This window comes from Lithobates pipiens, unplaced genomic scaffold, assembly GCF_037356315.1.
Source record: "Lithobates pipiens isolate NorthernLeopardFrog02 unplaced genomic scaffold, aLitPip1_a1.2 Scaffold_19, whole genome shotgun sequence".
In the NCBI taxonomy this organism is placed as follows: domain Eukaryota; kingdom Metazoa; phylum Chordata; class Amphibia; order Anura; family Ranidae; genus Lithobates; species Lithobates pipiens.
The window spans coordinates 35,925,002-35,939,294 of NW_027507764.1; the positions used below are offsets into that span (position 1 = coordinate 35,925,002).

The 14,293-nt window shown below is 45.5% G+C and overlaps 1 protein-coding gene across 3 annotated transcripts in view; it reads right to left on the bottom strand.

Annotated features, from left to right (window-relative positions):
- Nucleotides 1–11,617: 11,617 nt before the first annotated feature.
- NKTR (natural killer cell triggering receptor) overlaps nucleotides 11,618–14,293 on the bottom strand; it is a 98,515-nt gene continuing 95,839 nt past the window's right edge. For all 3 annotated transcript variants that reach the window (XM_077490656.1, XM_077490655.1, XM_077490657.1), the window contains one exon: nucleotides 11,618–13,435. In XM_077490656.1, coding sequence (XP_077346782.1) covers nucleotides 13,378–13,435 — 58 coding nt within the window. In that variant the 3' untranslated portion in view covers nucleotides 11,618–13,377. The remainder of the gene's footprint in view (nucleotides 13,436–14,293) is intronic.

Here is a 14,293-nt window from a genome sequence, read left to right on the forward strand (position 1 = left end):
TGATACATTTTTACTGGAGGAGGGGGGATGTGTGATACATTTTTACTGGAGGAGGGGGGGATGTGTGATACATTTTTACTGGAGGAGGGGGGGATGTGTGATACATTGTTACTGGAGGAGGGGGGGATGTGTGATACATTGTTACTGGAGGAGGGGGGGATGTGTGATACATTGTTACTGGAGGAGGGGGGGGATGTGTGATACATTGTTACTGGAGGAGGGGGGGGATGTGTGATACATTGTTACTGGAGGAGGGGGGGATGTGTGATACATTGTTACTGGAGGAGGGGGGTGTGTGTGATACATTGTTACTGGAGGAGGGGGGTGTGTGTGATACATTGTTACTGGAGGAGGGGGGGATGTGTGATACATGGTTACTGGAGGAGGGGGGGATGTGTGATACATTGTTACTGGAGGAGGGGGGGGATGTGTGATACACTGTTACTGGAGGAGGGGGGTGTGTGTGATACATTGTTACTGGAGGAGGGGGGGATGTGTGATACATTGTTACTGGAGGAGGGGGGTGTGTGTGATACATTGTTACTGGAGGAGGGGGGGGATGTGTGATACATTGTTACTGGAGGAGGGGGGGGATGTGTTATACATTGTTATTGGAGGAGGGGGGATGTGTGATACATTGTTACTGGAGGGGGGGGATGTGTGATACATTGTTATTGGAAGAGGGGGGGATGTGTGATACATTGTTATTGGAGGAGGGGGATGTGTGATACATTGTTACTGGAGGAGGGAGGGGGGTGTGTGATACATTGTTACTTGAGGGGAGGGGGGGTGTGATACATTGTTACTGGAGGGGGGGTGTGATACATTGTTACCGGAGGAGGGGGGTGTGATACATTGTTACCGGAGGAGGGGGATGTGTGATACATTGTTACTGGAGGGGGGGGGGTGTGTGTGTGATACATTGTTACTGGAGGAGGGGCGGGATGTGATACATTGTTACTGGAGGAGGGCGGGATGTGTGATACATTGTTACTGGAGGAGGGGGGGGGGGGTGATACATTGTTACTGGAGGAGGGCGGGATGTGTGATACATTGTTACTGGAGGAGGGCGGGATGTGTGATACATTGTTACTGGAGGAGGGGGGGGGGATGTGTGATACATTGTTACTGGAGGAGGGGGGATGTGCGATACATTGTTACTGGCAGAGTGACAAGATGGATGAATGAATTTGGGGTGGAAGGACTTGACTGGCCTGCACAGAGTCCTGACTCCAACCCCATAGAACACCTTTGGGATGAATTAGAGTGAAGACTGCGAGCCAGGACTTCTTGTCCAACATCAGTGCCTGACCTCACAAATGCACTTCTGGAAGAATGATCAAACATTCCGTTAGCCTCCACTCACACCACAGCGTTATATTTTGTGGGCGCAATTGCCACCATTCATATAATGGAACGCCATGGTGCAGTGGCGGCTCGTGCATTAGGGGCGCACTGGTGCCACCCCCCTATCCATGCATCCGCCCCCTGATCTACATACAAGGATGCCGGACGCATTGATTCCAATGGCGGGGTGTTTTTTTGAAGCACATGATAGGGCCAAAGGCTCTAATAGGCTTCAAAAAAAAAGGGTGGGCTCCACCCAGTTCTGTGAGAATAACAAATGGCTATTCATTATCTCCACACTGCTCCTCCTCCTGGCCAATCAGGATGGGGGTCTGAAATCCATCACCCGATTGGCTGAAAGGGCAGGTGACCCTATTGGACGCCTAGCAGGAGAAGAGTTGCACGCCGGAAGGTGCCATGATCTAAGAGCGGACACAGGAGCTGCTGCCTAAAAGCCACAGCTCGTCGCTGGTCAAGCGCCTCCTGACCCACGGCTCGCCGCTGTCACCCACCGCCTGACCCACGGCTCGTAGCTGTCACCCACCACCTGACCCACGGCTCGTCGCTGTCACCCGCTCCCTGACCCACGGCTCGTCGCTGTCACCCGCTCCCTGACCCACGGCTCGTCGCTGTCACCCGCTCCCTGACCCACGGCTCGTCGCTGTCACCCGCTCCCTGACCCACGGCTTGTTGCCGTCACCCGCCGCCTGACCCACGGCTCGTCGCTGTCACCCGCCTCCTGACTCACGGCTCGCTGCTGTCAACCACCGCCTGACCCACGGCTCGTTGCCGTCACCCGCCTCCTGACTCACGGCTCGTCGCCGTCACCCGCCTCCTGACTCACGGCTCACTGCTGTCACCCGCCGCCTGACCCACGGCTCACCGCTGTCACCCGCCGCCTGACCCACGGCTCGTCGCCGTCACCCGCCTCCTGACTCACGGCTCGTCGCTGTCACCCGCCTCCTGACTCACGGCTCACTGCTGTCACCCGCCGCCTGACCCACGGCTCGTCGCTGTCACCCGCCGCCTGACCCACGGCTCGTCGCCGTCACCCGCCGCCTGACCCACGGCTCGTCGCTGTCACCCGCTCCCTGACCCACGGCTCGTCATCACCTGCTCCCTGACCCCCGGCTCGGTATGGGGCTTTAGAGGCAACTCTTCTCCCTCAGTTCCCCCTCTCCCCCCCTCACTCTGTTAATGCAACCCCAGTGCTGACAGATCAACAGGAAAGGGGGCAAACTAGTATGCCGTAAGGTGCCCAACATCCCCGTTATCAGTGTATAGTGTCGATTGTTATGACCCGCATGGTGCCAAAGGTTGTAGTTCTGTGGCTTTGTGTAAAAGGCAGACTTGATCCACACACTAGTTTGCTGATAATTGTGGGGCAGTTTTAGGCACCTCTGGAGAACCCAGATAGCACTCCAGATGGCTTAAAAAGGCTGGCATAACGCAACACTACCATTTCATGTTGCCCCTCGATAGGCATGGCCTCTCCTGCAGAAAAGAAAAGAATTTCTTGATCTATAACCTTTCCTTTTGGGGGGAAGGATCTATTGATCTTTCCAAATTTTTTGGACAATTGGGAACAATTTTTAGGCGTTTTGCCCAGGCACTCCTGAAGAACCCAGAAGGCACCCCGACTGAAAAAGGCCGATCTACACAATCTCAGGCTGCAGCGGGGACATAGACTATGGGAGGGACAGCTGAAGGCAGGATCAACCAGGTATATATATTTCACTCAACACAAGCTAATGTTTTTGTGGCTTTGTTAGTATAAACACTTTGTTATATAGAATGTAATAAGAGCTTTTTTTTATAGCCTGGGTTTAATGACACTGCCCACTTGCCACCACATCACATACCCGCTACGTCGTGTGACTTCAAGTGGTTGCAGTGGGATGATCTGCAGCTGCAGGCACCACCCCGGTACCGTTTTTTTCTTTTTAGCATAGACAGAATAACCGGAACGGCTAAGCAGCCACTCGTTATCACAAGCAACGGGAGGGGGGGCATCCCCTCTGCCGCTCGCCCAAGCTCTCCCATCCCACCTTGTGACCAGCCGGCATGCCCTTTCCATCGGGTCTCGGATCTAGTAACTCCGGAAAGCAACGTCACTTCCGGTTTACTGGATCCTTAAAAGGCACCAGATTTAAAAGAAAACATTCAAAACGCCAAGTTTGGCTGTTTTGAATACTAACCAAGTGCAAAGGAGGGATTTGGTGTCTTATAGACCCCCCCCCCCCCCCCCCCGCCCGATACTTCCATAAAGAGGACCCGTCACATGCCTATTGCTGTAACAATGGATGTTCACATGGCTTGTGACAGCAATAAAAAAAATTAAAAATAAAATAAATTTAAAAAAGCAAGCGTATAAAAAAAATAAATAAATTAAATTGCCCCCACGCAAATGTGTGCGTCAGTCCCAAATGCATACAATCCACGATTGTCCCGAACATGTGAGGTGTCACCGTGGACGTCAGAACAGCACCAGAACTCCTCTGTACATCTAAAGTGGCTTGTTAAAGCGGCGCCTACGGATAGCAAAATTTACATCGATTGTCGCTATTGTGCGGGCGTGCGCAATTTGAAAGCGTGAGATGTTTGGTATCCATTTGCTCGGCGTGGCATCATTTATGGTTTACAAAAAAAAAAAAAAAATTGGGCTATGCATTGTGTTTTATTGCAGTAAAAAAAAAAAAAAAAAAAAAAAAAAAAAAAATGTTCTCCCCTAAAAAACTGCATTTGGAAAAAGGCTGCGCAAACAGTGGCGGCACAGTGGTGTAGTGGTTAGCACTCTCGCCTAGCAGTAAAAAGGGTCGCTGGTTTGAATCCCAACCACGACTCTACCTGCCTGGAGTTTGCATGTTCTCCCTGTGCCTGTGTGGGTTTCCTCCGGGTACTCCGGTTTCCTCCCACACTCCAAAGACATGCTGGTAGGTTAATTGGCTTCTGTCCAAAATTGGCCCTAGTATATGAATGGGGACCTTGGATTGTGGGCTCCTTGTGGGTAGGGACCGATGTGAGTGTGCAATGTACAGGGATAGGGACAATTGTAGACACTCAGGTTGGACTGGTGTCTTTATTCAACCTTACTATGTATGTAACAGCATGACATTATAGATTGGTGCCCAATTTATTCTATAAGGCCTCTGCTTTATATAATTTTTATGTTTATTAGCAAAAAAAAAAAAAAAAAAAAGACCCAAAAAAAATAACTATCCATTAGCAAAATTTACGTCGTTTGCCACAATTTGAAAGCGCAACATGTTTAGTATCCATTTGCATCTTTTATATTTTACAAACAAATTGGGTTATGTATTTTTTTTTTAAATAAAAATATATATCACCCCCCCCAAAAACTGCATTTGGAAAAAGGCTGCGCAAACAGCGCGACATAAAAAATTGCAAAACCCACCAATTTATTCTCTAGGGCCTCTGCTTATGCTTATATATATATATATATATATATATATATATATATTTTTTTTTTTATTTTTTTTTTTTTTTATATTTATATTTAATGTTTATTATTAATTAGAACCCCCACAAATAAAAAAAAAACGGTAGCAAAATTTGTTTGTCGCCGTTGTGTGGGCGTGCACAATTTGAATGCGTGACGTTTGGTATCTATTTGCATCTTTTACAAAAAAAATTGGGTTATGTATTTTTTTTTTGCACTAAAAAAAAACAACACCAATTTATTCTGTAGGGCTTCTGCATATATATATATATATATATATATATATATATATATAAAAAAAAAACACAACTATCCGGTAGCAAAATTTACGTTGTTGCCATTGTGTGGGCGTGCACAATTTGAAAGCGTGACATGTTTGGTATCTATTTGCATCTTTTTTATTTTACAAGAAAATTGGGTTATGTATTATATATTTTTAGTTTAATGGAAAAAAAATAAAAGAATAAATAAAAAACAAAAACAAACATTTTTTCCCCCAAAAACTGCATTTGGAAAAAGCCTGCGCAAACAGTGTGTGACATAAAAAAAATTGCAAAACCCACCAATTTATTCTCTAGGGTCTCTGCTATATATATATATATATATATATATATATATATATATATATATATATATATATATATATATATATATAACACATGTTTATTAGTTAAGAACCCCCATTCTAGCAAAAACAAAAAAAATAAATAAAAAAAAACAGATTTTCACATAAAATGGCAGAAAATTCCTGGTCTTTAAGTGGTTAAACTGAGATCTTCTCTTACCATCTCTTTTGGTGTATAGTGTAACGAGAATGATTGGAAGATTTACTGAAAGGTCCTTTATAAACAGGCACAGACAACAAGTCAGAGTAAATATCTTTAATACCATTTTACATACAAGGTATTTGAAAATCATACAATGATTAGAAAGCTGAAAATATATTTACAAAAAAAAAAAAAAAAAAAATAAGTACACCCACCCCTCCCAAATCCAAACAGTTCATAAAGAAAACATTTAATGAAACATAAAAATGGGTTTTTCCTGATCCATCATTAAAGAAGTGTAAGGCCTCTTCATTCTAGGTCTAGGATCTCCGTGCAACATTTGGGAGAGGGCGCCCCCCCCCCCCCCCCCCCACTCCCCTCCCCGGAATACTTTTTCAATAAGCTGTCCGCCTGCTGGGAGACCCAAGTATTAGCACCCCGTTGGCGTGCCATTCACCTGACAGATCCCGGTAAGGGTTAAATCACCCTGAAGCAAGGCTGGCCCACTGGGGGGGCGCTCCGCCCCAGCTGCTGCATGCGACTCTTGGGATTGAAAACGTTTTTTTTTTTCCCAATGGAACATCCCTTTAAAAATACACAGAAACAAAACATTACGAAAAAGAAACTCAATACACTGCATATGGATACAATCCTTAAAAATCTGACTTCTCAAAAAAAACAAAAAAAATAAAAAACGGGTACACGTCTCCAAAGTCTATATCTACACTGGCAGGTTGAGGAGGGGAAACCTAACCGTGCCATGCAACAAAAAGAGAGGATGTGCCTTTACAATGCAGAAGAAAAAAAAAAAAAAAAAGCATAAAAAAAAATAAAAAGAAGCAAAAGGATAAAGGGCGACCCATAGTCACAACCGTCTTTAATCAAATAAGGAATTCATTTAGAATATTCCATTATCACTTCCCATTGGAGAATGGAATTGACCTTTTAAAGCCTTAAGAATTTTGGCACAAAAAGAGGCGAAGGATTGATGGTGTTAACATTTCATGTAACACGAGTTTTGCAGGAAGTCAAAAAAAAAGAAAAAAAAAAAAAAAAAAAGGAAAGGGAAAAAAAAAAAAGACATACTTTGTGCAAGTCACAAATATATACAAAGCACTCTTTGAGAGTGTCACAAACAACATTTAAACCTGTTAAGAAAAGAAAATGTCATATTTAGATTGAAGGTGATCAAGGCAGCTGGGGTATAATACTACTCTGAAGCCTGGTGTGTAGATCTGGCCTTAACCAAGAGATCGGCTCCCCTCCCCGCTAGCACAATTCAACTGCAAAAAGGAAGAGAGGTACTTAGAATGCTGCACCGATACTTTGTTTTGGGGCCTACGTATGGATGTAATATGTAGTTGTTCAAACTTTCTATCGCGATTCTGTTCAGCCAGCCTTGCGGTTCCCTACATGCTTGCCACTCAAGCCGGCCACAGACAAATCGAAATGGAGCCGATTGAGCAGGAACTGGCCAAATTTCGATCGGTCTATGGAAAGGTTCTCAAAACTTTCGAAACAAAAGGGCCAGTTTACTGTCCTTCAGATTTTAAGCGGGGCTGGACTGTGGCCATTGGGAGTACAAAATATCAGTGGGAGTGAACAATCCCCCCCCCCCCCCCCCCATCATTGGTGTCAGTGGGAGGAATTGTGCCTCATTGTTGGTGCTATTGGAAGGAACTCTGCCCCATCATTGGTGCCATTGGAAGGAACTCTGCCCCATCATTGGGCCCCATTGTTGGTGCCATTGGGAGGAATTGTGTCCTCCTTTGGTGCCAGCGAATAAAATGCTGCCCCAAGGGCTAAAAAAAAAAAAAAAAAAAAAAAAAAGGCCCACATCAGGCCCCTGGGCTGCAGAGTTTGGAGACCACTGGTTTATGGGCAGGCTGGGAGTAAAAAATGTCCCAGCATCAGTGGGAGTAAACAACCCTCAATCGTTGGTTTCAGTGGGAGGAACTGGGCCCCATTTTTGATGCCATTGGAAGGAACTGTGCCCCATTGTTGGCATCATTGGGAGGAATTGTGTCCCCCTTTGGTGCCAGTGAATAAAATACTGCCCCAAGAGTTGTAAAAAAAAGCAAAGGGCCACATCAGGCCCACAAGCTGCAGTTTGGAGACAGCTGGTCTATGGGTAGGCTGGGAGTACAAAATGTCCCAGTATCAGTGGGAGTAAACAATCCCCCTTGTTGGTTTCTTTGGGAGGAATTGGGCCCCATTGTTGGTGCCATTGGAAGGAACTGTGCCCCATTATTGGGGCACAATTCCTCCCAATGAAACCATCATTGGGCCCCATTGTTGGTGCCATTGGAAGGAACCGTGCCCCATCGTTGGTTTCATTCTGAGGAACTGTGCCCTTCATTGATCTCAGTGAAAAAATACTGCCCCAAAGGATGGGAAAAAGGCAAAGAAAGGGCCACAGCTGGACCCAGGGCCGCAGTCTGGAGACCACTGGTCTATGGGTAGGCTGGTTTACTGAAATCGATTCATTGATTAACTTCAGTACACCAGATCACCAACGGCGTCTAAAGCCACCAACAGTGATCACTGTGTATTCTGCAGGTGGGGAAAGATCTTTGCTGACAGAACACAAAAGCGTTTTGGGAGGGATTCCCTCATCAACGCAGACTCTGTTGATGGTGGAAATTGAGCAATTTTCTTTCCCTCAACCTGTGGTTATCGTATAATGTATGACATGCTTTATTGGGTTGGCACTTTATTTACTCCTGGAGGATAAAAGGGACAAGCTGACTGGTAGTGATCAACAAGGCAAATAGTTCTCCCTACAGACACATGTGGGCCGATTTGCTAAAACTGTGCAAAATCTGGTAAAGCTCTGCATAGTAATCAATCAGCTTCTAACTTCAGCTTGTTGAATTAAGTTTTCACAAAAAAAAAAAAAGCTGATTGGTTTATATGCAGAGCTGAACCAGGATTTTGCACTCTCCAGTAAATCAACCTCAAAAGGTCTTTTTCAAAGATAAGCAGAGTGAAGTGTAAAAGCCTACAGTACAAGATGGATGTCTCTAGTGGTGAGGCGATGGACACGTCCTCCTCCCTCTGCAAAAGCCTCCATTTTCACCTATGGCTATCGCAGGGATGACTTCCAAATGACCTAGCAGAAGTCTGAAACACATAGGTTTACGTAAAGTGGTCCTCCATTTAAATCAACACAAGGGACTGTACTTACAGTTAATGAGAAGTGCCCCTTGTGCTGGTGGCTCCCTTCTTAGTTGAAATCCAAAGTCCTCTCCACCGCCACCACCCCATAGCGGTCATTTTTCTGGTGCTGTGGGGGCTGGACTTGTCATTAAAATGCAAAAGTCCCGGAAGTCACACATCCCTGCAAAACCCTCTAAGAAAGCGTATGGCAGCCTCAGCCTGGGCTCCAACCTGGGCATGACCGCTTCTTATGGTGTTTTGAAGAGGTGAGCAACTTCCAGGGCTTTGCCATTAAATGTCTAGAGCTGGGAAGAACTCGGTCCTTGTCTGCACTCCAAGCCGTTGCTACACAGAAGAGAACCCAGCGGAGCCTTCAGCAGCACCTGTCAATTTAGTTTTAACTGGTCATAGAGTGCTGACTATTCCTGCCCCCCTCCTCGATTCATAGAAGATAAAAACTATAACCATACTATAACTTCCATCAATGAGAAGCAATTTATGAATGGAAGACAGGTGGAGGACTGCACAGAGCGGGTACGCAGGTACGTATAATTCTATGAAAAATATTCAGCTCTCGGGCAACCCCTACTAAAACCAATTTATTGGAGGTTAGTGGAAAAATGCCCCTTACATTGGTGACCATTGGGAAAAAAATGACCGCCTTTTAGTGTTGTTAATTGGGAAGAATGATTTCCTTACAGTGGTGGCCAGTGAAAAGGATGCTCCTTACATTGGTGGCCAGTGAAAAGAATGCTCCTTACATTGGTGGCCAGTGAAAAGAATGCTCCTTACATTGGTGGCCAGTGAAAAGAATGCTCCTTACATTGGTGGCCAGTGAAAAGAATGCTCCTTACATTGGTGGCCAGTGAAAAGAATGCTCCTTACATTGGTGGCCAGTGAAAAGAAGGCTCCTTACATTGGTGGCCAGTGAAAAGAAGGCTCCTTACATTGGTGGCCAGTGAAAAGAATGGCCTCCTCCTTACATTGGTGGTCAGAATGCAAACCTCACAGACACCTAAAAAGATCATTGGGTACAGGCAGCTAGCTCTGCAAAGTGTTGTTGGCCTTGGAACTATGGACGGACCATCAAACAGGAGGTCAATCAGTTGCAGCTCAGGGAACCCCTAGCAATGTCTGGGAGGAACCCTATGGTTCAATGGAAGCCTGGCTGAGAACGGCTGGTCTATAGAATGAAGGACTTTTTCTAAAGAAATTACACTTGAAACTATTACCTGACAGGGGTTGTAGCACTGAATTCCAGTAGTAATGCGATATAAAGGTTAAGCTTTGTGGATCCAGTTTTCTTAATAGATATTTTTGATCGAACAGCCGTTTAGCCTTCTAGATAAATACAAACTGGTCATTTAAAATATTACATGGGGATCCATAGGCTTGGCTGATTTTAGATCGGGGAAGTGCATCGTAATAAGTCCAAAGAGTGAACTTTCCATTTGTCCGATCACGCACGTTGTGCTAAGGCAGACCATTTGGTCACAGAGAGAGCTGTGGACAAGAAAACACACGACCCTTTTTTTCCCCACCACAAGTCACGGTTGTGCCCAGCTGTTCCAACACATCCCCAACCTAAATATTTTATTATATATATATATATATATATATATATATATATATATATATATATATATATATATATATATATATATATATATATATAAGTTTTAGCAGGTCTGCTTTCCCTCTCCTCCCATTTAAAGCTGACCTCCAGGCACAAGAAATGCCTATACAAACCTACATATAAACCTTGTAAAAAGTAGCAGTGACATCCATACTGTGCTGTAAAGAGAGCAGCGCTGTGGGAGGGACGCAGCAGGCTCCGCCCACTACAGGCTGCCTGCAGAAAACTACAGGAGGGGGCGGAGACGAGACCAGTCACCCTGCTCAAGGAGAGAGGGCAGCAGTGAGCAGGTCTTTATTACAGGAAAGTAAAAGTCTCACATTGAATTGCTGCACAGATCTGGAAGAAATACACCAAGATTTAAGAATACACATGAATGGATTTAGACAGTATTTACTATTCCCGGAGTTCAGCTTTAATAACAAAGGCTCATTGTCAGTAGTGGCTGTCAAACCACCAATCAGAAAGCAGCTTCCAAGAGTCTTCCTGGACTAAGCTCAGACAGCGGACAGAGAATAATGAACAGAAGGCCTTTCGCATTCCCACAGTCCAAGGATCTCCAACAAAACTGGTAAACATTTCAGCCGAGACGAAATACTGAGAGATGTGCCAATGCAAAACACAATACAGACTGCAGTCAGTTCACCAGAATCCCGAGTGTAAAGGAAGTTCATTCACAGTAATATTTAATAATCTCCAGGATCATCAAATGGAAAATTCTCCCGTGCGGTCTTCAGGGAACACGGAAGGTGCGCGCCTCAGTCCCACAACCATTAACACCTTGCAAAAGAAAGGCTAAATCCCAACTCTAGGCACAAGAATTTTACCCCGGTTATATCTTGCATTGCTTCAAACTTAAAGGGTTAGTTCACCTTTACCAAAGAACTGCATATGGAGGATAAGCGTCATCTGTAGATAAAAATCTAAAGTTGGATAATGTCCTTGCTATTGGTGTAGACCATTTACGTACCTCATGAAGACTGGCTGAAAAAGTCATGCAGATGGCATCCTCCCGTCCTGCCTTGTTGCGAGGACATTGCTAAGACACTCCCAGCCAGTGGCATTTTAGTAGAATCATTACCTGTGTAAAGTAATTCACTGGGGACCCGATCCTCTTCTATTCATCCCATATGATTGGAGCAGTACATATTCTGCCCATACAAGCAGCAGCAGTAAGATGCTCCACCTTGGGGGTTCTTCCTTAACCCCTGCAAAGCACTGGACACCGCATGAGGAAAGTAGCGGGGGGGCGGGGGGGGGGATGTCATTTCGATTGTAGACTTAGTCCAGTGACAGGCTGCTGCTGTACCCGCAGCTCAGATTCCAAGATGCAGCCATTCTGGGACAGCTTAGTAAAAAGTGGACTGTCCCAGCAAATCCGGGACAGTTGGCAGTATGATGTAATGAACCACCAAATAATTATGTGCTTGGTTCTAGAGGATAATGCCGCGCACTATGTTCCGGACACAGGAAAAAAAAATAATAATAATAATTTAAGTATGATGTAATGCAAGATTATCATGGGGCTGGTGGGCAGTTCCCAGGGGTGCCCATGTGTTAAGACATGCCTGCTCCCAGCCATTACAGCTCACCACTAGAGATAGTCCTGGGCGCAATCCGAATCCTAGTCCCAACCCAGCTGCCCAATCCTGACAGGAAGCCAACAATGCCTGCGATTAGCTGTGTGCAGGTTCGGCTTCCTGGCAGGATCGGGCAGGTGCTTAAGCCCATCTCTACTCACCACCACCAAAGGAACGAGTTCTCAAACCTGCACACATGCCCAGTCCACTAGGTCTTCCATCGCTGAGCTCAGAGCTACTGCGACAAGGGAGAGAGAGCGCATGCATGGTTTGAATCAGCTGAAAGCATTTTAGCAACAGGGGCAGGATGGAATGATTCAACTTCTGAGAGTTTATTGGCCAGGATTCAGGAGGTATATAAAATGGCCTACAGGCATAGCAATGGCTTTATTACATTTTGGTCAAAGCTGCACAGATTGTTTTTATCTACAGGTGCCCCTTATCAGTTTTTGTTGGTGAAATAACCCTTTAACACCCCCCATCATGCAGAGTTTCTTCAACATCAGTGGTTCTCAACCTCAGTCCCCAAGTACTCCCAAATGGGCCAGGTTTTTCTTTACTTTGCACAGCTGCTTTAAATCAATATCAATGACATGGTATTGATCAGAGCTTTTTTTTTTATCTAAGGGAAGTTCCCAAAACACGGCCCTTTGGAGGGGTACTTGAGCACTGAGGTTGAGAACCACTGGTCTACATTACAGAAATCTGCCATTTAACATGCTGGGATTAGTACAACTCCCCCCCCACACCCCCTTGTACTTCTGGCCCCCGCAGGTCTCATACAACCCTTACCCCTAGGATTGCTTCCCTCTCCTCCTGCCCATTCACAAACTGAAGACCGGAGCTGCTTTAGTTTTGTAAATGGCCTGGAGGTGGGGTGGGGGGGCTGTACTCATCCTGGCATGTAAAAGAGCAGATTTGCGTAATGTAGAAGAAAGCCTGCCCAACAGGGGGTTGAGCTCAAGGCAACAGAATGTAAAGCAAAATGAACCAGGGTGTGTTTACTGTGCCCAGAGTTGGGCTTTAATGAGCAATAGTGAAAGAAGAGTCATGACGTCAGCTTCAAAAAAGGCAGACAAGCTGCAACGGACCCGGCTATTCACTTGCTGGGCAACTGCATCCCCGGCATTCCTGTCCAGCCTCAGATTTCTAACTACCTGGCAAACTCAAACGTGGCAAGTTGACCAATGGCTGCTCACTAAACCCTTATTATAGGGCAACAAATAAAGACTTAAAAATCTCATCCATGCCATGCAATGAAGCAGTTTACTGCACTGTGCAAAATCTGTCCTCTCCGGCATAGTAAACGGCTCCACGTGACCATGAAGAGGAAGGACAAAACACGGCCAAGGATGTTACGTGAACAGTGGGACCTACATGAGGCGTGCCCCAGCTTGATGAAGAGAGAAGGACGAATACCATTAACTTCTACCGCTGGCGTCTGCGGTAACTGCGGTCGCTGTCGCTGTACGATGACCGGCGACTCCTGTAAAAGATTAAAGACAAAAATAAAATTGGGACAATGAGACCTGAGGAGCGGTAGGCTAAAAGTGACCCTGTAAAGTCTTTAAAGCTCAGCTTTGGACATGTATCCCCTTGTTGCCCCTGCTGGTTGTATTTTATGTTTTTTTTTTTATACCTGACATTTACTACATTTTTTAGGTCACTGCAGCGTCGCCTTCATCATCTTCACTTCTTCTCAGGTCCTTATAGATGCAGAGCGGTGATGAATTGATGAGGTTGGTGCCACTTTCTGCACTAGTAAACTGTAAATAAAAGTGGTCTGGACCTTCAACTTTCTAAATATGATAAATGCCCGCTACGCATCTTATACTTTTATGCTAAAAAGTTGATTCTTATGCCCTGTAAGGGTGGTTCACAGCTTTCTGTTGACACATGGAAGACCCTGATTAATGGTAATCTCCCCAATACATCAGTTACATTTTGAACTCCGGAATAAATGTCAAACGTTTGATTATAGTATGGAATCGCTTCACCACAGCCTATTCAGATCTGGGAATGTAATACCACCAATGCTTTTTTTAAATATGTAATATATACTGTATTAAGGGTTGTTATATGCTGCACCTCCCTATGAGATGCTCATTGTATTGCTTTTGTGTATTGGTGTCCAAGGCCCCTTTCACATTGGCGGAGTCTGCCAGAGGATCCACCTGCTCAGCAGGGGATCTCTTCACTGAGCAAGTGGATGGATGACAGGTCTGTGACTGCCCCGCTGATGCAAAGCGGACACGGACACAGCCCACTTTCCTCTGTGGGTTGGATGTAAAAAGACTGCCTGTGTGTTTGCATCCAACTGTCATCCGATATGCCAGGCGGATGG